This window comes from Triturus cristatus, chromosome 6 (assembly GCF_964204655.1).
Source record: "Triturus cristatus chromosome 6, aTriCri1.1, whole genome shotgun sequence".
Taxonomy (NCBI): domain Eukaryota; kingdom Metazoa; phylum Chordata; class Amphibia; order Caudata; family Salamandridae; genus Triturus; species Triturus cristatus.
Window position 1 is genome coordinate 1,839,980,348 of NC_140589.1, and position 25,273 is coordinate 1,840,005,620.

Below are 25,273 nucleotides of genomic sequence, written 5' to 3' on the forward strand. Positions count from 1 at the left end.
ATTGATGCACACAGTGCGGCTTCTTATGTGGTACAGTACAGTAGATCACATTCCTGAGCCTACCACTATCACCTGAGAACAGGTTATGAGATCCAAACCCTCAAATTGTTGTTATACCTCTTTTGTGACTAGAAAACAAAGGGTCCTATCTTGGTTCAAGAAATATGAACAGTGATTCTCCATCATATCATTTTCTTTATAATAAACAGCAGAGTATTTTGTTGTAGGATCCCATAAAACCTAGTTAAAACGTTTATAACTAATATTTCTGAAAGTAATTATTTAAATGGAACATCTGAGACATTTTCTGGGGCGGGGTTTCAAAGCCAAGGTGAATGAGATTAAATCTCTGTGGAGTGCATTTTGCCTAAACACCACTTAAAACCTACTCCGAAAAGGTAGATCACAAAATATAGAGGCAGTAACATGAGATTCACCATTCCATAATGCACAGCACGTGAGTTATCTTCCTGATGGATACTTCTAACCACAGGTTCCTCACCTTTTGCATAACCCCAGGCATAGGCTCTGTCCAGAATATTTCAAAGCAAGTACTCTACGCATGCTGGCAGGTGGTGGCCTTTGCCATGTGATGGCACAGAGTTGCATGTAGGCGCCACCCTGCAATCTGACGTTCCTTTTAAGGTCTCGCCTACGCAGCGCACATGCGCTGCATAGGAAAAAGACCTTTAGCCATGGACACAGCTGTGCGGGCAAAAACGTGCACGCGTTGCATTGCTTCCAATGGTAACGCGTGCACGTCTGGCGATTCCCTTGCGGGAGCGAGCTTTCAGACCATATGTTTGTAATTAACGTGCTCGCTCCCGCAAGGGAAACCAGCCCAGGCTCCCTCCTCTATCCCGTTCCCCCTGCTGCCGCGCGCGCTTGTTTCGCCATTCGCACCGGACGGGTTACTCTGCGACAAACGTCCTGATACTGTTCATTACCGAGCACATCAGACACAATAAATATCCAAGATTTTATATCAAACTTCATACTAAGCTTTTATACCACAAACAGCCATTTAGCGAAGTTCTAAGCGCTACCAACATTGGTACATGAACGAGGTATGGTGCAGAACAGCGAAGTGATATGCCCAGGATCACACACTAAGGTCAAGCGAGGTGCCGGGAGCAGAACACAAGCCTCGTTTTTCCATAGTCAGCAATTTACCGAATTACTTGAGTAAATCTCTTCCCTACGCCGTTCAAAATGTTTACAAGAGTTTGTAAATTATGTCCAGAGCCAGCAATGTAACCAACGGCGTAATGTTATTTTGCAATAAAGAAACATATTTTTAAAAGCATTACATTTTTAGTAGGAGCCATATTATCGAAAAGCTATATTCCCTTCTAAACTAAACACGGAACATCTTACATCGCCGTTCCCAGTTGCAGGGCCCAAATACGTCAGAAGCTGTTTAAATAAAACAAAAACTGCAACAATAGCTATTTATTACAGCGAGCAAATGTCTCAAACTGGTGAGGGCATTGTGTAGATAAGCTACACGTTAGCCCGCAAGGTTAAATCAACAACTCACCGGATTGGGTTTGTGTAAATCCGGGAGGGAGCTCCTGAGTTTCGAGTTTGCTTTCCGCGGTCACAAGATTACACAGTTGGACGGAGGGAAGCGCTGCTCTTTATGTGCAGTGCAGGGCCCGTGTGCTCGTCGCCGTAGCAGGATGCGGTGTAGCTGGCGCAGCCCTTTGGCCCTCCACCTCTCCCCGTTACTCATTAATGGGGCTGTGATGTAACCTCAGCGCGCGGATTCCGGCCCGTCAGAATTCCAAGTCCCTTCGATCCCGGCGCAGCCTACATGTGGCTCCCACGCCCCGGAGAAGGCGCATTTACATTAAGCGTGGCACACGCTGCCAGCAGTCTGCAATTGCATAATCCGCTTCTGTGCGCACGCTAACTTCAGAATTATCAGGGGCGTAGACAAGATGTCCGGGGCCCTAGTGCCATAAAAGGAATTGGGCTTCTATGCCCTGGTTTGATAGTATAAAACAACTTCTAATTGGGTGCAGTGAGCCCTGGTGCCACTGCACCTGCTGCACTATTGCTACCCACGCCCACAGAGACTTCCTTAGGCTTCAACATATGTGATTAAGGTGTTAGTCAGGAAAAGTGACTTTACCCACGCTTTTTTTTTTTTTTAAAGATTATTCTTGGTTTTACAATGATGTCATATAATTTGTGTTTGACGCTATATAAAATGCGAACAACGTTACTTATTAACTAGGTTCAACGTCACACACAACCCGACATATGGCCATAGGTACACATGCACATCAGAATGAATGTTACCGCCCTGGGGTGACAATGTGCTTTGTAGTGCTCGCTTACCACGTGCACTGAAGTTTCTCTCAGAAAATAAACCCGTGAGAAATGGTTCACGATCCGCGATTGCTCCAGTTCCCACAAGAACCTCAGATATTCGTAAATGTTGGTGTCTTAACTAGTTAATAATTTTGGGGGTTCTAGTTATATTGGAATGTGTAACGATTGTTGGACTGTTTCCCATGAGTATGGTGACCAACTGGCATGGGTGCAAATTCAGGACGGTGAGGGTAAAAATTCAGGACAAAGAGTCCAAATTCAGGACAAAAATTCAGGACAGGAGGTCAAAATTCAGGACAAAACTTCGGTACAAAAGGTACGTTTTACAGACACATCAAAGGAGGTTGGGTAATACTATAGAAGTAATCCCATCTATGTCCAATCATATTCATCCATTTGCAAACCTATCCATCATGTATCCTTCCATCCATCATTTCACTCATCCATCCCTCCATCCACATTTTCACTCATCCATCCATCCACCCTTTCACCCTATCCATCCGTACACTTATCCATCCAGCCATTTATCCACTCATCCATCCAGCCATTTACCCTTTCACCCACCCAGCCATCCTTTCACTTACTCATCCATCCACCCAGTCACTCATCCTTCCACCCATTCACCTTTTCAGTCATTTATCCGGCCTCCCTTTCTCACTCCATTGACCCTTTCGCTTAGCCTTCCTTCCTTCCATCCATCCATCCATCCACCCTTCTACTGATCCACTCATGAATCCATCCATTGGCCCTATCACTCATCCATCATTTCACCCATCCATCCACCCGCTCATCATCCACCCTTTCACTCATCAATCCATCCTTTCGCTCATTATCCATCTATTCACACTTTCATTCATCCATTCACCCTTTCACTAATCCATCCATCCAGCCATCCACCCATCCCTTCACTTATTCACTCGCCCACCTTTTCATATTAATTATGAGCTGAGCCTTTGGCTGCAGAGTTGGAGACAGAAGAGGCCTATCAAGAATTTCAGCCTTGCTTTAGTTCATAAAGCAAGGAGTGGGGTGGGGCAGGGTTCACTATGCCCCTGCACATAGGCAATATGAATAAGTTGAAGGCATGAGTCATGCATGATGCACAGTGCCATGCCATGAGGTGACTGTGACATGGTGTTGTTTCCAGGGCTTTAGGTAGGATGAAAAAAGGGCAGGGGGCTCTCAAAAGGGGGCGTTTGATGTAATTTAAGAATGTGGCTTAAAACACCGAAGCTAAAAATCTCTGCTTAGCATAGTGTACCGCCGGACTGGTATTTTGCCTCTTCTGTGATTGTATCCAGATATATAACACAAATAACGTTACACCTACAACAAGCCAGAACTATTGGCTTTGTCAACGGTTGTTAGTTGCATAAAATAAAAATGCAGCAACCATGGCTTCGTTGAATATAATATTGAAACTGCACTTTTCTAAAATGATGAGACTGAAAGAACTCTAGCCCCTTCTTTGAGAGTATTGGGCAAGCAAGAGGAATCCGTGGATCGCACACAGTAAGGTTTCAAAAAGGGGAAGGGACCATAGACCAATGGTGATCGATAAATATACGCCGGCCAAGAATGCCCAAATATATGACCTTTATGGATCTCTCGGACGCGTTCTATTGTGTCACCCATTCGAAGTTATGGACAGTTGTATACAGTCTTTATACATTAGATGTCCTGGCAGGTCTCAGCTTGAGTTTGGTATGAAAAGGATGGGAGTGTACAAGGCCCTTTGAGATTCGAAGGGGTGTTAGGCTAGATTGCATCCTGGTGCCTTTTTTGTTTTAAATTTGTACTCAAGGGGTGAAGGCTGCTCTCTCTGGATCTACTAAAGACGTGCCTCATTTCAACTCCGTCCCCATGCCAAGTCTTCTTTATGCCGGTGACGCTGTGCTAATGGCAAGAACTGGGCAGACGTTTTCAGAAACATATAGAGGTTTACACAACATTGATGAAAGTTTGGCTCTTCATGCAAATATAGCAAAATCTTTTGTATTGGCTGTAGGGTCCGTCCTAGAAAGCTCCCAATTTTCCCTATTGATGCACACAGCTTGGAGGTGGTGGACACATTCTCTTATCAAGGGATTCTGTGTGAATGCAAACACACATGGAAGAGTATGATAATTAACAAAAGCCTTTTTACTACAAAAGAAATATTAGGGCTCTCTTTAGTTTTATCAAGAAACTTGGATATAAAAAAGGTGTACGTGGTGAAAGCTATCTCAATGGCGACTTTTGGGTCAGGAGTCCGGGGGAGGGTGGATATAGATTCCTTGCAGTGCATACAGGATGGCTTTTACAAAAGGCTTCTAGGCTTCCCATTCAGCCTCTATAATTTCAATTGCCACATTGAACCAGACGCCCCTTACCAGTCAGACATAGTGAATTTAGCACCCATCTCATTGTGCATTGGATATGGAGGAGGGGGACCATTAACTTGAATCAGATCATCCTGAGAGATTGTTTAAAACTGGATTTTGCACACCCAATTAAGTGGCAGCAATCTATAAAGTGCACACTCGGGTCACTCGGTTTACAGGAACGTTTTGAGAGCCCACAGAGTTGCGCACTATACCTAAGGTGAGAATAAAGGACGCTTTCTTATTATAGGCAGCCAGAGAGCGAAGGAAGGTTAACTGCACTAAAGCTACCGTGAAGTTGTATCAATTGCCCCCTCGCATCACACAGGACGCACACTCCTACCGAGTCACAGAGTGTAACTTCCAACTCTGTTTCATTTTAGTAAGGTGCCGCTTAAACTATATTCCGCTGATGCTGGGCTATCCCAGTAATGTTCTCTCTGCTGGAGATCCGACGTTATGTCCCTGTGTTGGGTTGTCTTCCGAAACGGATTTGCATATAATTACCTATATATATTTTGGTAGTTTTTATAATGTGCATAGGAAAAGATTTATTATCCCACTTCTGATCAAATAAAAGTTTATGCAATGTTGGACAGCCTTATATTTTATTCAAACACTTGCTGATCCCCTTGTTCGTTACTCTCTGCGGTCGTTCCTCTGGTCGTCCCTGAAGAGTAGGAGATCCCTTATAGACAGTGAAGCAAGATAAAAGCTGCACTCTTAATGATTTTTAGTGAATCTTTATTATGAATTATGAATGTTTAATTTGTGGCATGCTTTAATAGTAATGTTATTATTCTTTATAGCATGTAATTTTAATCTGTGGTCCTAAATACTTTTTAAGCATTTATGTATTTTTCTTTTACTTTATATGCTGTGGAAATATTGCTAATTAAGAACTTTGACTGAGTGCTTTGAAGAAGCCAATCAATGGCAAGCAATTAATAAAGTGCACAAAAGACTTACGCCTACCTTAAACGGGCATTGGCATAGCCAATAGGTCTCACTTTCGGAACTTATAAGTATTTAGTTATGCAGCACAATATCCTTGGTGCAACAACATTAACTGTTGCACGGTTGAACACTTATAAGGTCCCAAAGGCGAGACCTATTGGCTATGCCAATGCTTGTTTTCTTTGCCCTTCAAGACCGATACAGAGCTTTGCTTCCCTTCTTGTTGGATTTTGTTCATGCCAAAATCTTCTTTCCTCACAGCTTTCCTGTGGAAAAGGTCTTCTATGGCAATCACAGGCTTCAAACAGTGCTGGGAGTGCAGGGAGCAGGTATTGGCCACAGATTCACATGATGTCTGTCTGTGTTGTCTAGGGACAACTCTGAAACTAAAGGGAGCAGGAGGACAAACTACATGTGGTGAAGCACAAGAAGCACGGCCGGTTGCACTCCAGGCATTGAACCCGCTCTAAGTTGTGGACCTGTCCTTAATCCCGATCCTTCTCCAAAAGATTTTCATCTTCAAGAAAGTTGAAGATAGGAATCCAAAGAAAAATCATGGCAAATGTGCAAGAAGTGCAATCTGGATTATTCTCTAGATCTCCTCTCCCAAGCCTGGGACGTATAATGCAGTCGACATGTCAAGGGTCTGTCCATGGTGCAATAATCTGACTATACTCGTTCTGAGGCTGGTCCCACCTCACCTGAGGGCAGCAGTTGAGCGGGAGTCCCGATCAGGTACCCATAGCAAACAATGCGTAAGAATTCAGGGCAAACTGGATCGCAACCTAATTTACAAAGCTGCCACATTATAGAGCAACGCACACATGCAAGGGCTGGCAAAGGCACTATGTGCATAGCTTGGGCTACCTGTCCTGCCCTTACTGATTGCAATCAGCCAATGGAACCACATCTAAGGCTTTAAAGACGTTTAAAGTGGTAAGCTAACCTTTGATTGGATAATTGCAGAGTAGGTTCTGCTACGGGAGCCCATGTTTTAAACCGCCAGTCAACACTTATTTGCAGGCCCTGAAGCTTTATAGTTAGCTACACCTGGAAACTCTTGCACTGCATTCAATGAGCTTAGGTATCAAGGCTACACACATTGCTTTGATTCAAGCAGCTGGGCTTCCTCCGGACAGAGCCAGTGTGGGAAGGTAGGATCCCTTTACATGGTTACCCCACTTTTTGCTTGTTGCTGTGATATCTGACTAGTCTGACTGGAATCTTGCTAATCAGGACCCCAGTCTCTGTGCTTTCTCTCCTAAATTGTTATGGTAAGTACTTGGGTACACCCCAGATTGGGGTATATGGTACTGAGGTACCCAGGGCATAGGTACCCCAGGGGTCCTCCATGGGCAAAGCATGCATTATGCCACGAATGGGAGACCATTCAAATCACTACAGGCCCACCATTGCAGCCTGTGTAAGCTGGGGCTAACCCCACTTACTGACGATATAGGTTCCCTATAGCTAGGGTCACTGCACTTAAAACCTATGTCACCCCTCCTGCAGCCTTTTCAATCCTGAAGGCAGGGTGCTCGGTTCTAAGTGTGAGGGTGCCCGTGCATGAGCAGGACACCCCTACAGCCATCGGAGTCTATTCTCCCGCGTTGTAAGTGAGACAGCCATAAAACATATAGAGAAGCATCGCATCATTACGCGATGACCATCTTGAAACTGGCTGTAACTAACCCTATCATGTTTGGTATCAAACATGTTGGAGTCATACCTCCCACACCGTAAATGGTTAGGCTGTCAGTGCTCCCGGTAGCAGTCTTCTAGACCCGGACAGCACAACATGGCTACTGCATACCAGAGTCCCGATTCTGCCCTCCTGTTGCTGAGCCAAGCTTGAGCAGGGGAAGGCAGAACAATAGGTATCCTGTCACAGGGAGGTGCAACCACCTCCCAGACAGGTTTTAGTGTATTGAGGCCGGATGGGACCGCTTGCCAACGCCACTCAGTCTGCTTGAAGGGCACATTTGGGGCCCTCCTTGCATAGTCCAGTTCAAACCAGCTCAGGGAACCATTGGATCCCGCTCTGACGCGAAACTGAACGACGGACATGGGAGTATCCTCCCCACTGTCCAACTCCTCCCCTGGGAGGGAGCCCTGAATCGTCCCACCCCTTTCCTTGGGGTACTTGAGAGCTTACCTGAGGGTGGGTCCCTAGATTCGTCGTGGGACACAATTCAATTCAGACATCACTTCAACTTCGACCATTTGGGCACTCTGGACTTCGCTCGGGAAGACTCCTGCTGCTCCTGATCTCTTCTCCCTGTTTGTCTGCTGCAGTGTTGGTGCCTGTGCTCCATACAGGAAACCTTCCAAGGCCTGTGGGCATCCAAGACACCTGAAGAAATTTCCCTTGAAGTGAAGGAGTCCCTTCCCTGCATCTGCTGTCCCCACAACTAAGCTGACTTGTCGGCTAATCCTGGGCTCCCCCGGACTCCGAAAGGTTCAGCAACACATGTGGTGGTTCTCCACATCTCTCGAGGCCTGCCCTGTCCTCTCACCAAGTTTGAGGCCAGGAACAGAAACCCTGTGCACCGCGTTTACTTGCCATTGCAAAGGCTTGCTGGCCTCCTTCCATCAAGATCTTCGGGCTCCAAGTAACCCCAACCTCAAGCATCTCCAGTGACCAAAATCTTCGACCACACAACATTGCTTGCACTGTGGGCCAGCTACTTTGGTAATCTGCCAAAGGGCCTCTTGCGGCTCCAGTGCCTCCGGCCTCTGGGTCCTGTCGAGGGTCACCTTTGAATTCTTTGTGCTCCTCTGATTGCTCGGGCCTGCCCGGACGCCCCTGCTTTTGGTCAGTCTCCTGGACCTCATTGCACCTTCTTCTACTTCCACGTTGTTTGCAGTTGCCAAGGATGTTGGTGATTCAGCCGAACACCGACCCCTCAACTCTCGACATCCGACGTGGGACCACAGCGTCGCCTGGTCCCCACAGCTGCAGTTCCAAGATCACCGTCGGCTGACCTGCAACACCCGACATCGGTGAGCATTCGTCTTCCGTGCCTCCTGGTCACTCCTGAGTGGCAGAGACTCTGTCCCTTCTGCTTGCGGGTTCTTCACATCTTGAATCCACCGGACACTTTTCACCTTCTCCAGCAGCAGCATCTTACTGGAGTCTCCCATTGATTTCGACGGTTTCGGACGCCACTTCACACCTATGCACCCGGCTTTCCAGGGGCAGGTATCCTGGTTGCTAAGGTATCCAGGGGTGGCATGGCTCTCCAGCCTCTTGTCTTCCACGAGGTTTCTTCAGGGTCCACTGTTAAGGGTCCTCTTTCTTTAGAATTGCAACCGTGACTTACACATTGATAGGTACGGAGAATGCGGTCGGGTTCCTTCACTGCACACTACCTCCGTGAGGCTCCTAGATACTCACCTTGTGTGGTTCCATGGGTCCCCGGCACTTCTACATCCTCTGAGTATTATCTTAACTCGAGTCATGGTGTGCATACCACTATTTCAGTATGTGGTTTGGTCTTCCCCTGGGGACCACTGTGTATTCTGTGCTAAATTCTGTGCTAAACTACCTGTTACCTTAGTTACCTGTTTCTTTTGCAAAGTATTGTGTGCATTGTGTATATCTCCGGCTAAGAGATATCTGTATGTCCAGTAGGTCCAAACACTATCTTGCCTTAAAAAAAATTAGCTCCCCATGGCGAGCTGGCAAGTGGATTTTTTGAGGCCTGCATTAGATGGAGGGATTCCAGATGCCATACTGCAAGTTTTTACTTGCCATCATCTGAGGCCTCAAATCCACTTCCAGCAGTGCCAGCACCATGTCTGGTTCCAACAACCATCTTGGCCCTGGAGCAGACTTTCATCCTTAGCATGACTGTCTTATGAGATCACAAAGGTGCAGCCATCTACCACGCACAGGCAATCCTGCACTTGAGTTTCTCTAGGAGGTTTACTTGGAGGCACATTCAGTCTATAGTGTGGCACAGGTCCCCTGTACTCTTCCTTTGCTACCTCCAGCCCTGATTTCTGAAGATTAGGTGGGACTGGGCTCAGATCATCTTGGTAGCTCTGGATTGGGCCAGAAGGGTGTGCGGTCTCAATTTGTTGAGAATGCACATATGTTATGTTATTTGAAAACTTATAAAAGCGCACATACACCAACAGGTCTCTTGGCGCTACAGAGTCTAAGCAGAAAAGAGGAGAACAAAAGAGGGAGGACCTAATTGAAAGCTAAAGAAAAAAGCCAAGTTTTTATCACCTTCCTAAACCGCAGGTAGCCTAACTCCTGTCTTATGTAATTGGGCAAAGAATTCCAGAACTGCGGTCCCAGGTAGGAGAGCTGGGTCCCGCCCATTCTTTTTCGTTTAATTCTAGGCACCTCCAGAAAATTGAGATGCTTAGAACGCAAGTTGCGTTCAGGGCAGTGTTTTTTAATGCAAGAAGTAATCTACCTGGGGCCGATTTCTAGGATGGCTTTAAAGAGTATACAACCCGTTTTGAACAGCACACGCTGCTCAACTGGGAGCCAATGAAGATCCTTAAGGAGCGGGGTAACATGACATCTCCTATCCTTAAGACAGATCAGTCTAGCTGCCTGGTTTTGAATCATCTGAAGCCGATGTCTAAGGTTTAAAGGAATTCCAAGATAAAGGGCATTTCCATAATCCAGCTTGGAAAGGACAAGAGCAATCACAATTTGAATACAGGCCTCTCTACTAAAGAAGCGCCTAATCTTACGTAATTTACGAAGCTGAATAAAACAGGCAGAGGTAACTGCATTGATTTGCGTACCCATGGACAGATCGGAGTCTATATAAAGACCCAGGCTCCTGACCGATGGCTTCGGAATTGGAGCCACACCTAATTCAGGTGGCCAATAAGAGGGAGCCCAGTGGAGGATTTTATTACATGGAGTAATTATTTCTGTATTTTCGAATTTAGTTTCAATTGATTCCTATCCATCCAGGTCTTTATGAAGACCATCGAATCTCTGATGAAATCTTTGTATTCGCTGGAGTTCTCCAAGGTAAAGATCAGCTGCATATCAGCATAATTAAAGATTTTTACCCCCTCTGCCGAAGACTCCATATGAGAGGACGTATATAGATGTTAAAAAGAATCGGCGACACAGAGGAGCCCTGCGGAACCCCACAACTCATTGCAACACTGTTGGATTTAAAAGGCGACAGCTAGACCGACTGTTAACGATTTTTTAAAAAGGACCCAAACCGATCAAGCGCAAACCCTCCAAGACCCTTCGCGGCAATGCGATCCAACAAAATTGTATGCTTCACGGTGTCAAATGCCGCGGAAAGGTCGAGGAGGATTAAAGCTTGATTATAGTCCATGTCAGCCTGTCCTTTAAGATTATCCAGGACAGATACAATCACCGATTCTGTGGAGTGAGCAGGACGAAAGCCTGCCTGATAGATATTCAAAAACTTAGAATCCTCCATAAAAGAACTAAAACAGGATGCCACATGAGTTTCCAGCAATTTTGCCGGAAACTGAAGTAAGGAGATCGGACGATAATTTTCCAATTTGTCGACATCTAAGCCTTGCTTTTTTTGAAGGGGGATGACTACCGCTTCTTTAAAGGCAGATGGAACAATACCCTGTGATAGAGAGAGATTGAGTAACTCAAAAAAGGGGTCTGGGAAAGCCAGAAGGATTGCTTTAATATTTATAGGACATTCCTCCATAGGAGAACCAGATTTAACCTTAGCAACCAATTCTAAATATTTGTCCCTATTTAACATAGGGAGAACATCCAGTGAAAGGAGGGAGCCCCATTATCTTCTGCAACATAACTGTTACAGGTAATGGAAGTCTGAATTTTCTTTATTTTTTCATCGAAAAAAGAGTTCAAATTATCACAGAGTTCCTGAGTGGCTTTAATAAAGGGTGCCACACGACTAGGGTTGGAAAGTTCTTTCGCAATCTTAAAGATTTCCTTAGTACTGTTCTCAGATTCAAGTACTCTAGTGGTGAAAAAAGCTCTCTTTGCATCGAAGATCGCAGTTTTATATTCTTTTAATTTAGCTAAATACATAATTTTAGCCTCCATGGCGTATGTTTTCCGCCATTTGCGTTCAGCCTGACATACTTGAGGCTTAATAGCTCCAAGCTCTTTGGTAAACCATTTGGATGCTTCGTGTTGCCTAAGGCGAGAATGTTTAATCCGAGAAGGAGCATGGAAGTTAAACGCCTTCTTCTGCCATTTAGTGATCTCTCTTTCCCTACTCTCTAAATCTCCATCAAAGAGTGGTTGTTCAAAGGAAAGGGTATCCAAAAGTGCATTTACATCAACCCGATTCCAATTTCTGAACAATGTTTTTGAGGACGATAACTGTTCTGACCGAGCCAGATTGTTTAATTTAAAACTAATAATAAAATGATCTGACCACACGCAGGGAAGAATAGTCGGCTTACATACAGTGACATTAATAGTCCATACTTGGTCTGGCCTCCTATATGCGTGGGGATACAAACATGCTGAGTGAAATTAAGACTCGAAAGCAGCTCAGTGAGTTCCTTGGATGAAGTTCCCTCATCTCTCACATTAGGCCAATAATTAAAATCACCAGCAACCAAAACTTTCCCATAGTCCGTAGACAAGGACGCAATATGGTTAGCTAGGGCTTTAGGGAAATTAGGCATATATGTAGTGGTTCTATACAGTATCACACATATGAGGGTACTATTAAGTAAATCCACTTTAATTACCAATGATTCGACAGATGGTAGATTGAGGTAAGGCAGAGTGGAGACACGCAAAGCTTTCTTCACAATCGCCGCCACTCCCCCTCCTCTTTTTCCAGGCAATCTGTCGGCATGATAAATCAGATAATCTTCCGGGAGGGCTGCAAGGATCCCAGGAGAAGATTCCTCTGAGAGCCACGTTTCAGTTAAAAATAGCAAATCCGGGGAATCAGTAGTTAGCATGTGGAAGATTTCAAGTTGGTGCGTAACCATGGAGCGCGTGTTAAGGTACATCACATTAAGATCTTGAAATCGCTGTTTATTTAGGACAGCATTCGCTACCGTTATGGGCAGGCTCATTGGACTCCTGCTTTGTTCCTCCTTAGCTGTAACAAAGATATGGGGTCTAGGATTGGGGTGTAATATCTCCAACCTCTGCAATCTTTGTACTACATCACTTTCAAGAGGATGTAGTACCTCGGGAGCCAGATTTTTTAGGCTGACCGTGGGGTAACTATACTTTTGAGCAGGGTAGCCTGACCCCTGCCCCTGTCGGGCGCGGACAGGGGCAGACTGGCTTGCCTTAGGCGCGCCATCGGCACGCCCGCTGCGCGCGTCCGCAACACGCTCCAGGCATAAATATATAGCCTGTGCCGGCGTCAGGGTTCCGCCCACTCTTAGCTGACGTCCCGCCCTCCAATTTGGTAAAATTAAGTGAGGGAAGTAACCTAGTTACAGCCCCGAAAATGCTAAGTTTGGTGCTAAGGAACAATTCCAACGTTTCGTTTTTAAAGATACATCTTTCTTCCCCAAAGTAGCAGAATGTACAATTTTAAAAAACAGCAGTGCAATTAATAGATAACAAAGTCTGCTTTGTCTTCTGAACAGTCTGACTTTTCTGGAGGACCTCCTGTCTGCAACAGGGCAGGGTCTTGCACCCCACTCTCCATAGCCTAGCGATTTAAGTGGCAGCAACTGAGCGGCGTTTTGATATATCTGATGAGTGAGTGGATGTTACTCTTGCGACTAGATACCCCTCTACCAAATGTTATGTTAGAATAGTTAGGTGAAGTTTGTGGCCTGCTGTGCTGACAGAGTTGATTTTGAACAGACAATGTTATTTGAGGTTTTGTTTGTACCATATCTGGCCCATGGCTTTGCAGTGGGCATAATTAAAGCATATTTGTTGGGCTTTTCTGTGTTTGCCGGACCAACTTTGATTTTTCAAGTCCCCAAGTACGATGCCCTTTACATGTTCCCACCGAGACATTTTATTATGCCTTAGGGGAACCTTAAACTGGTTCTTGCTTCCTTACATGCAAGTCTTTTGAGCCCATGCAAAGCTATTCTCTGGGACTACTACCTCTCAAGAACTGTATTCCTCTTGGCAAATACTTCTGGCTCCATGTCAGTGAGCTGCAAATGCTGGCAGTCAAACTCCCGTACACCATCTTTCCAGACAAATTGGTGCTGCAGACTCTGCGTTCATTTCTGCTGAAAGTTGTAACTCTCCTGGCCCTTTTCTGTCTGCCACATCCCACTGTGATCAGCTTTTGGTGGGCTTTGGCACTAAGCGAAGTGCTGAAATGAACCCTGCCCAAGTGGATTATGATGTGCCTAAAATATGCAATTTCCTGGCCAAGAAGGAGCCTCCGAGGAACGATGGGCTAACTCCACCAGAGCAAAGGGGCCACAACAACATTGGTAAGGGGTGTTCCAGTACTGTACGCCTGCCAGACTGCCACATGTGCATCCTTGAATACTTTCATCAAGCACTACTTCCTCAACAGTCAAGTCTGCAGAGGGCCATTTGACCTGATCAGTATGTTTTGCTGCGCATTCACTCAGATCCCCCACCTTTTGGGAGGTACTGCTTTGGTAACTCTTCAAAAGGTGAAGGTGGGATAAGAAGTATCCATCACAAGAACAAGTTGCTTCCCTTTTAGTAGTGTCATTTTTGGTGAATACTCACTCTAATCAGATTCAGAGTGAACTTGTGATTCTAAAAAGTTAGATTTGGTGTACTGTTCTCTCCAAACAGTCCTAGTTGATCCATGTCTGAGTGTGCAGAAGAGTTCAAGATAAACTGTATGCAGTTCACACTGTCACTTCCAAAGGCAGTGCAAGGTGGCTGCCAATTTCGATAGCACTACCTGCCAGCCTGTGGGAGCACTTGCTATGGAAAAATATGGATGCTGTCTGGCACCTGAAGATATTCAAGAGGTGAGGAATCTGCAGTTAGGGTATCCAGCAGAAAGGATGATTCCTAAGGTAAGTAACTTGCTTTTTTCCAATCTGTGAGCAAGGACTCTGAACTGTACTTATGTAAGACTTCTTTTATTTGTCTGGAAATTTACCTTTTTACTTCACTCAGCCTATTAGGAGGTGAGCCCCTCAAATTCTTCTGGAACTTGGTGTTTTTTCCCATAATTTTAACCAAGATAGACATTTCTCCAGCTGGATTTTTTAAACTACTATGCCATTTATTTTTAAGTGAAGCCCCCACACCTCTTTGAAGAACTACATCATGGATTCTCTTGTCTCCCTCTCACATTTTATGCCATTGTTTAGTGCGACATTTAATGAGATGCCTCATCTGCATCCTACGGTAGCAAAGTGTCAAAAGGATGCGTCTCAACCTTGGCACCTGGGGGAACCTATTCTCACTGGTGATGAGATGGGTCCAAGAAAAGCAGCACTGGCATCCCAGCTTCCTGTGAACTTTGAGAGCTGCAATGCTCACTCTGTTGTCATTCAGACATACAAGTTCAAGAGGCTAATGAGTGACCTGTTCAGCCTCGATGTATCGCTCCCTGTTGAATTATCACCGGTGTTGAACCTGACTTGGAGATGCGCGAGGACATAGGGACTTCCCATGAAATCCAGACCAGCAAGTCTCAGTCAGAGGATATAGGAAAAGGAAGAAAGCCTCCCTGCCATGTGAACAGGAAGGATGCTTCACCTCCGCCCCCATTCAGAGCACCCACAACTCTGACCAGTTTATAAGTCATTTGAAATTCATGAGTACTGGGGTAAAGTAGTCTACAGGATCCAGTCACACACTGCAGTGCTATACGGAAAAGGGCACTTAAAAATGATGGTGATCAAGCATGCTTGCTCTTTGTGAGGAAAGTTCCTTTTTGCAGCACTGACCCAATTCCCCTCCCTATTTTTTGCCCTCACTTTCTGCTAGATTTAGTGTTGATGTTACTGACTCTGAGCACTGGAGCGCTGAGGTCCAGTGCCCAGTTAATGTCCTCAGACACCTAAAGTATATGTGCCAACTGGCAGATACTATCTTGGCTTATTTAACCTGCCTATAAGTATCTAGTCTAGTATATGACATCTTGTGTACCCAGGGCCTGTAAGTTAAATACCACCAGTGGACTGCAACACTGTTTATGCCACCACTACAGTGACAAAGTGAAAATGTGCCTCTGTGCCGGCCGCTGCGGCCCAGCATGGCAGTTTTAAAACTGCAAATTCGACCTGACAAAACCTTTGCCAGGCCTACAACGTCCTTTTTTTATATCTTAAAGTAAAGAGTAAGTGCCCATAGGGCAGAGTGCATGGTATTTCAAAAAGTGGCACATGTGTTTTTCATGTCTTGGCAGTGAAAAATCTCCAAAGTAGTTTGTACTGTGGCAAGGCTTCCTCTCATAGAAAAGCAGTTACTATTCTGATTCTAGGGACCACTCACTGCTTTCCCAGTGCACTGCATGCCTCCCCAGTAATTTTATTTTGGCTTTGGGAGCCCTTTCAAGCTCTGCAAGTGCAAATCCATCCCACACACTACCAATGTTCTGTAAACCTCTTGCACAATGTTTTATGCCAATTGTTTCAGACATATGGGACACTTCCTCGCTGTTCCTACACATATCTTGTCTACTTCCATAACCTCTCTATCATTGCAAGCCTATTGACCCTTTCTGGCTCGGCCGGTGCTCCACCTATCCCCTATTTGCATGCTGTATCAGCTCTTGGGTGCCCTCCTGGCTCTGCCAGTCCACTTCATACTATCCTGCATAGTTGCGGTTACATTTCTAGGGGCTCTTTCCAGCTCAAAGTGCACCTGAGAACTTCTCTAGAAAGCCATGTTCGATCTTTAAGGAACTCTCTCAGCTGTGCTAGTGTACTTTATTTCTGAATACCCACTATTTCAGTTCCAGGGGCCCTTCTCTGCTCTCCCGGTGCACCTCATACTCTTTGTATGCCTACCATTCCAGGGTTATGGCCCATTCCCAGCTGTGCCCATGCCCCTTGCATGTCTGCCGTTCTGCTTTTAGGGACATCTGACAGCTCTTCCTGCATTGTTTATCCTAAACTGGATTCTGCATATGTATGAATTTGTATCAAATGTCCTTACACTTATTAGAAATTACTCTAATGGTTTTCTTTTCTTTTTTTCCATTCATTCAGCTCTTAGATATGAAGGTTTTTGTGGACACTGACTCGGACATTCGCCTTGTGCGCCGCCTTAAAAGAGACATCATGGAACGAGGGCGGGACATTGTGGGGGTCATCAAACAGTACAACAAGTTTGTGAAGCCAGCATTTGAGCAGTACATCGAACCCACTGTGCAAGTGGCTGACATTGTGGTTCCCCGAGGTGAGTGTTCTGTGCGCTTTGGGGAGCGCTTTTTGCCTTCTTTTTTGGTGAGGTACAATATCTTGGGCCTAGTTGGAGAGGAGTATAAAAGGGCACAACAGGGTAGCTTGAAGCCAGTATGGTCTGCCATGCACTTTGCGAGGCCAGCACATAAGACTTCTTTACTTGTACGCACAATGTTGGGAGTGTAGATGGTGGACCTATAAGATGAAGTCATAGGACTGGCAGTGATTGAGACTTTGTTTACACTGTATATGCCATGGGCACAGGTTGATGACTGAAGTTTATGGCTCTGCAGCATGAATTCCCCTTTAGAGCCACATAGTTTATTGCAATTCCAGATATCCAGTGAAGATACTTGGACACTTAAAATTGATACCACATTTTTGCCACTAATCAAAACTTCCCCACACTGATATTTTGCATGCATATCTGAGTTCCCCAAAAATACCTTCCTCGTCGCTATTTCTGAGAAGTTGTACTGTGCAGTTCTCCCGACAAGCTGCCTAGTTATTCAGAAATTCAGCTCCGCCCATGAATGCCACAGATTGCGTAAGCCGCAGTCTGGGCATCTCTGATCCAGGTTATAGATTAGTGGCAGGGTGTGCAGCCCATCATGGGAGTTTCCATCTTTGAAAATGAAGGACAGATTGGCCTCCAGGCTGATTTTCTATTTAGATTCATGGGCAAGTCTCCTAATGGAGAGGTTTTTGAGGAAAGTCCGATGATGCAATACAGACTCGTGTATCTTCTTCTGTAACTGGACACTGCACACGTCATAAATATGAGGCACCTAATTCTGCCATGGAATTAAACTTTAGTTTAGTTCATACATATTTTTAAATTGTCAGGTGTTCTTTTCATCCCTGCTTAGTGTTCTATAAATATTCTTGATGCTGAAAATCTCTGGGATCAAAGCTTCCAGGAGATTGAAGGCATGCAGTGTTTTTTATTTATAGGTCAAGTGGACATTTACCTTTTGAAAGTAGGGTGTAGATATTTCCCTACATTGTATTCTGTTGTAAAATAAGTATAATTTCTGTAAAGTTAACCCAGATTTATAATAAAAAAAAAAGATGTTTGTACAGTGGGATCTCTCAAGACTAATAGTATTTACTTGTTTAATTAAGGGGTTCTCGAACAGGATTATTTCATTTCCTCTTAATTCTAGTTCAGTCTTTTGGACCGCAGCAGTGGCAGGGAAGCCATGGTTTTTGCTGCTGTATTATTCTGAATCCACCTTTTGTCACCTGGAAGACACATGTGGTTGGCTTATGTATCACGCATGTTCTGATTGCAGGAGCGTCCTTGTACAACTGTTGTCCTATGTCCACGCGGTAGTTTAGTACTCCTCTTCACAGGGTCTGTCATCAGACGGGGAAAGGAAAGTTTCCAGTTACCCCACTGTGAATGGAATGCTCCTATAGAACCATCGGAATGTAATTCTTGTCTTTGCCAGTTTTGTGGGTGCATGGTCTTTACGTTTCTACCATGCTGTGTTTGAGGGCCACTTGTTATCAAATCCATGGTGATGTAACCTATGACTCTCAGGTAATCCAAGCTTGCAATTCTATAAATTGTATAAGGTTTGCCAGTAACTCTGCTCTGTTTATTTGTGGTGATTTGGTTAGTTACCTTAACAAGCCGCTTCAGAGGGCAGTTGTTGGTAGTGTTCCATCTTTCTGTTTCTCCCACTGTAAATTCACCTGTCCCATTTTTTCATAGTTTGGAAAAGCAGGTTTATGTAGCCGTGCCGGTAGTCTTTTGAATTGTGGGATATGTTTTTCTTTTCTGTTCGGCGGTGCTTAGCTCCAGGTATCTGACATGTGCCTTAATTCATTGGCAACATGAAGGATGCTTAAGCGCTAGCATTGTGTAATCTCTCCATTTTACATTCTACACTAGTCTTGCTGCCTTCTCTTGCATTTTTGGGACCTTTCTCTTAATTTCACTGGTGCCTCTATTAATGCCCTGCTTGTGGTGGGTTCAGAAAGCAAGAGGGGCTTGTGGGGTATGAATGGTTAGCCTGTCGTCTAGTGCCTGTTCAGGTAAAAGATTGTTTTCTCTGGAAGTTTAATGCTTGGTATTTTATGACAAAATTTATAAGTTTCATCCTTGCAGTACTGGTTCACCAGACTGCTCCCTTGCCTCTTCTGATGTCTGGGGTGAGATGCCATGCTACCTGGCAGTTCGGCAGGTATTTTCCTATCGTAGCAGGGTCATGGTGGATTTGCATATGGACCCACTTTGTAGTGGTGCAGTGGCAAAAAAAGGATAGACTGGAAGGCAATTCTGAGAACTTACCAGTGAATTAAATAAATCAAATCATTCCTTCACTTGTAGGGGTTTTCTATTTGAGATGCCCAAAGTGTGAGTCTAACAGTGAGAGTATGCTGAGACATGTGTCTCTTGCTCACTTCGCATCACTGAGGAGACTGCGCCTCTCTACTGAGGAGACTGCGCCTCTCTACTGAGGAGACTGCGCCTCTCTACTGAGGAGACTGCGCCTCTCTACTGAGGAGACTGCGCCTCTCTACTGAGGAGACTGCGCCTCACTACTGAGGAGACTGCGCCTCACTACTGAGGAGACTGCGCCTCACTACTGAGGAGACTGCGCCTCACTACTGAGGAGACTGCGCCTCACTACTGAGGAGACTGCGCCTCACTACTGAGGAGACTGCGCCTCTCTACTGAGGAGACTTGTTGTGAGAAGTTGGCCTGATGTATGATGTCACTAGTTCTAGTGTACACCTTATATCAGTCCAAATACCCTTATGGTGATTGGTTGTAAAGTCAACCTTATAGACCAGCTATCCTAGTGGTAGCTGGTCTATAAGGTTGACTTTACAACCAATCACCATAAGGGTATTTGGACTGATATAAGGTGTACACTAGAACTAGTGACATCATACATCAGGCCAACTTCTCACATTGGTGGCAGCGGTGGGATGAAAGGAATGAGACATGCCTGGGGCACACAAGGTGTTCCTTGCATAGTCCAGTTCAAACCGGTGCCAAGAGTGGGAGTTGGGCCTCAAGACTTTTGATTATCCTGAACCTGCAAAACTGAACAGAAACTCTGGACCTTCGACATTCGACGAAAGAAGAAGACTGAAGAATCTCCCTTGTAGCCAAGGAGTGGCTACCCTGTGCAAACAGGCACCATCAAGAGACTACCCTTTGCCTTGCCCACGTTCTACCAGGAACCGACTGCAGAGCCTGACCAGAGCCTTGACTTCCAGACTTCTCCGACCCTGATCCACATCTACAGCAGAGCTGAGATCCGTGGAGGCGACGAGCGACGTGGGACCGGCTACCTGGGAAAAGTGGCTAGTAACTTAAAGCGCAGCTTCTGAGGTACCCTCGAAGTTGTGCACCGGGGATTGAGAAGCCCCAAGCACCATCTGCACCGAAGATCAGCCCCCCACACTCCACGAGTCCTGCGTGGGGCCCTTCAGCATTTTCCTGCTTACCGCGTCTGTCCGGTTGCTTGCCCGCTGGCTAGTGGCCTTTGTGACGACGCACCCTGAAATCTTCTGCGCTGGTTTGGCTCCTCCAGACTGGCTCCCGCTTCTCCGCAAAGAAGAAGCACCCCAGACCTTCCTGGTCTGCAGCAGAAGCAAGTCCTTCGTTCTTCGTGGGTTCCGCTTGCCAAGGCTTGGTGAGTCCTAGTCCAACTTCGACGCCGCCGACAGCAAGAGCCTTCGTGGGACAGCTCGCCTCCTGGTCCTGGTCGTCCTCGACGCTTCCTGGTCCTCCTGGCTGCAGCGACAAGCTTCACCTTCACCTGCAATCTTCACGACATCGCCTGGTTCCATCCTGGTTCCACGTGGTCACTTGCTAGTGACCTTGACTCTGTCCCTTCTGCTTACAGGTTTCTTCTCTTCTTGATCCCAGCCTTGGGATCCACCGGACACTCTTCACTGACTGCCTGTCAGCATCTTTCTTCAGGCATCCATAGGAGTCGACGACGAAAACGACGCATCTTCACCCCTATGCACCTGCAGCCTGTGGGCTAGGTAACTTGGGTACTCCGGTGCTCATCAGGATAGTGACTATCCTAGTGTCTAGTTTTCAAGTCTCAACTTCCTAGCTACTCCGGAAGTGTCCTAAATCTACCGTTTTCTAAACTGTACTATTGCTATTGACTTTTACGCATTACGCGTGAGTGTTTCCACTCTGCACACGAATCCCATGGGCCTCCCACTTCCTAACTAACGCTAGTGTAGTGTAGCCCCAGCGATTCCCTAGGCCTATTCTATTTCCGTGACAGTGGTTCTTATACCACTTACTTAGTATATGGTTTGCGTGGCCCCTAGGGCCTAACTGTATTACTTACCTGTGTGACTTAATGTATGCTTAAATAAGACTGTGTTGTACTTACCTCTAATCTCATAAAGAGTGCTGAGGGTTTGACTAGAATAAATACACTTTATTTTATATATATATCTGTTGTGGTGTCCTTTCATTTGGTATTCAAGGTATTATATATGGTATCACAGCTGGCTTCACATGCCATTCAGAGTTTAGCCTAAGACTGCTCTTGTCCATGCTACCACTAGGATAGCTGGTCTATAAGGTTGACTTTACAACCAATCACCATAAGGGTATTTGGACTGATATAAGGTGTACACTAGAACTAGTGACATCATACATCAGGCCAACTTCTCACACTTGTCAAGAGTGAAACCGGCCTGGGGTTGGCTGTGTTCTTATTCAGAGGCGATGTGACCTGGGATTTTGGGCAGGCCAGTTCATGTTCGTCAAACCAAGCCTGATTTCCAGTTTGTCCTTACCTGTAGTTGTACAGTTAGTGAAACAGGAAATTAACTCTGATGTGGTCCAGAATAAATCCCAATGCCCAAGATGAATTCATTCATTCTGCCACTTTTTGTTTCTCGTTGGAGGAGATGTTGAGGCTGGTGCTCTTTCTACAAAAAAGAAAGCTAAGATGGTTCAACATTTGGTAGAGTTTTTGAAAACCTTGAGGTCAGCTCCAGAACAGCCACAATGCTGAAAATGAATGAAAACATATTGACTGAGGAGTTGAATCATCTTCCCAGAGATAAGGAAAATGTCTTGCACAGACCCAAGTGATCATTGAGTCGTTAGTCAGCAGTGTTAAGGGGCTGTAGAATTAGGGACCCTGCGTTCATGTTGTATTTATCTGCTAGCTCGGCTTGAACAATAGATATAGAGGCTCCTTAAATGTGTGCAGTCAGCATTTAATACCTATATCCACGATGTCCAAAAATGTTCTTTTAATGACAACACCAAAAGAGGCCACATTAGGTACTTTAGTTACTTGGTAAAATCTGAGAGTAACTTAGTCGCGCCCTAAAAGTGCATGTTATGGTAATCTAGACGAAAAGGGGTGTTTTAAAACGGATCACGGCTATCACTGTGGGTCCTACTCTTATCTATACCAGACCAGAGTCAGGGTGTCACTTATTGGCCCTCGCCATGTTGATTGCCATTTGAAATAAAAGTTTCTATTATATATTCTTTCCCCAAATTTTAGCTACTCTGGAGCATTCGTGCTTCTAAGGGGTTATGCATACAGGTATGAATTATCGCTGCTACGCACACCTGTGTCCTGTTCAGAACTAGTAGCACGTAGTTAGGAATATGTGATTCATTCTAATTGCAGGAGTGATGCTGTGTTTTTCCCAAATAAGCCTCTATTAAGGACAGTCAGTTATTGTCTTCCTGCAGAAAGTCCTCATTCCGATTGTACTTTTATCTTCAAACACAGCAGTAGTCCGAGCTACGACTTTTTGGTCTAGCAATTGTAGGCACCTCTGAGATGACAAAATATTGTGATTTATTGTATTATGAAAAAAGAACACGCTCTTGTAGTTTAATTTTGGCTTCTGAAATGCAAGCTCATTAAGGGACATCCTTCTGCTTTCTGCTGTGCTCCAAAATGCCTGAAGGTGGAAGAGCACAAACCTCCTTGCCAAACTAAAACATTCTGGCCACTTTCTACATTGTTTGTGTGCCTAAATGTAGAGCATTTGGAGAGGAACACATGATATTTACACCCCAACTGCACATTGACATTCTCTGGAGTAATTAGCCCTCTGTAAGCTGAGGATGGGCCACTCCAACCTGGCTGTTCTTCAAGTAGAAGGCTTTGTCCTGTCTACTCTTCCATCATTTCCCACTACTGGTAGCTCTACCAGGAGGTCAAGTGCTTGGAAATGGTTTCAATGGCTGTTGAATCAGAGCTTTGTATGCCAGTACTGCGCAGGCATGTGTGCATCCTACCTGGCCCTCCCCATTCCCTTCATATGTGTGCTCCTTCACCGTGTTTCTTTTGTCACCGAACAATGATTCTCAGAACTGCTTGTTGTAGCCAAGCCCCAGTGCTGTGTCAGCCACACCATTGCTAATGGCAGCCAGTCTATAGTTTTAGCCTGTGTTCCAGCAACTCTGTCCTTGATGTGGGTAGCTCAGCCAAAGCCAGTCAGACCTATTGGCACACTTAAGCTGTTTAAACGCAGCTGTGACACAGGCACCTCATGTTATTAATTTTTTTGTTTTTTATTTTACTGAGTTTTATATAGCGCGAACTTGACCCGACTTGGGTATCGGAGCGCTTTACAGAGCACCAGTTGCATTACATGAGGACACATTCATTTTTGTTAGGCACGGGGAGATGAAGTGATTTGCCCAGAATCACAGGATGTTCAGCGTCGATGCCGAGACTCAAACCCAGTTCCCCAGATTCGAGGTCAACCGCCCTAGCCGTTAGGGCAACTCCTCTCCCCAATTAATTGAACATGTTAATCTGAATATGTATAAATGCACAAAACTGTATTTAGACTTGGTGTTCACATACAAAGTTGTTAATGAGAGAGACCCCACAGCGCTTAAGAAAAATCAAATCTAAATCTTGCCTCCTGTTTGCACTGGACTAATATCGAACTGAAGGCAGCCCCTAGATTTACAAAATGAAGTGCAGATGGTGGTTTTTTTTTTATTGCTGTAATTTATTGGATGGACAATTTTCTCAATTCCTAGACACCAGTAAACAGTGTTAGATTAAAGAAAATCTTGAACTATTTGTTTGCTCAGATTTCACAGTTTATACCTAGGTGTTACTTTTGCCCCTCAAAGTGATCGCACTTGAATGCCTAAAAATGTCCATCTGTGCAAACGTTTTTCTTTACTTTCAGAAGCAGCCAGTGTGTTGTGGGGCAGTTGTGAGGAGTCCTGCTTCATTAGATTGTTTATTAAAGCTGTATGGTTTCATAGCTTGCAGTCTGCTGCTCATTCTCCTGATTGCTTTTATTTTTCATTTTTTTTGACCATGTAGGTGGTGAGAACTTTGTGGCGTTGGATCTCATTGTCCAGCACGTGCACAGCCAGCTGGAGAAGGTACGCACAAGGGTGATGAAATTGAGGAGGTAGAAAAGTTATTGCAACCAGTCCAGCTAAGTACATGGCTAAGCTGCATGTTGACATCCGCGTGTGCTTGTTGCTTTCGAGGGTACATGTGGATGCAGTTTCTTCAAAAAGCTAAATATTGGTTTTAAGGCATGCTTGGCCTTTGTGCACATTACCTGGCTTCTGTCCCCACTTGTTTTTTTGTGGCATGGTGCTTGTGCTAACTCAAAATTCAGGTACACCATCCTCCTTTTCTATAATTTGTCCACCGGGGCCCCTCTAATTCAAAACAGTATGCCCTCCCGCTCCCCCCCCCCCCCCCCCCCCCAATCCTCCCCCCATCTCATTCAACCCACAGAACAAAGCATTGGAAGGTAAAGGGGACAGAGCACATGTGTTAATGTTGGCTGATTGTTAGGGATCAGATCTCAGGCTCCAACAAGCAGCTTTTCCTGACAAGTCAGTCCTGAAGAGGGGTGAGAGAAAAGAGGCTAAGGGAGAGAGACACAAAAGCCACTTTTCTGCATGAGCAGATTGTCTCAATGTCTTTGGTCACACCTGCAGGGGTGGCTCCTCCACCAAAGCGGAGAAGCGTCGCCCCACTGCTCTCTGAGCAGTGAAAAAAGGAAAAATAAAATAATAATGTAACGTTATCATTTTATTTTTCCTACTGCTGTGGCTGTTTCCTGCGAGCGAGGCTTGGCTCTGTGACGTCCGAGCACTGCAGGGGAGGAAGAGTGGTGGCACTCCAAGTGCACATGACAGTTTGGCTACCGTCTTGGGACGGCCAAACAGTCATGTCCACTTAGCATGTTCTCCACCCAAACTTCATGACAGCCTGGGTGGACAACATGCCCAGGCTTCCAGTACCTGGCTGAGCGCCAAACCACGGCGCTCAGATCAATCATAACGCTGCATTGCATTATTTTAA

At 45.3% G+C, this 25,273-nt stretch overlaps 1 protein-coding gene across 3 annotated transcripts in view; it reads left to right on the top strand.

The window, feature by feature from the left end:
- Nucleotides 1-25,273, top strand: part of LOC146822157 (uridine-cytidine kinase-like 1) — a 280,047-nt gene that overhangs the window by 161,208 nt on the left and 93,566 nt on the right. For all 3 annotated transcript variants that reach the window (XM_085613282.1, XM_085613281.1, XM_085613284.1), the window contains exons 6-7: nucleotides 16,761-16,950; nucleotides 24,272-24,333. In XM_085613282.1, the coding sequence (XP_085469408.1) occupies nucleotides 16,761-16,950; nucleotides 24,272-24,333 (252 nt within the window). The remainder of the gene's footprint in view (nucleotides 1-16,760; nucleotides 16,951-24,271; nucleotides 24,334-25,273) is intronic.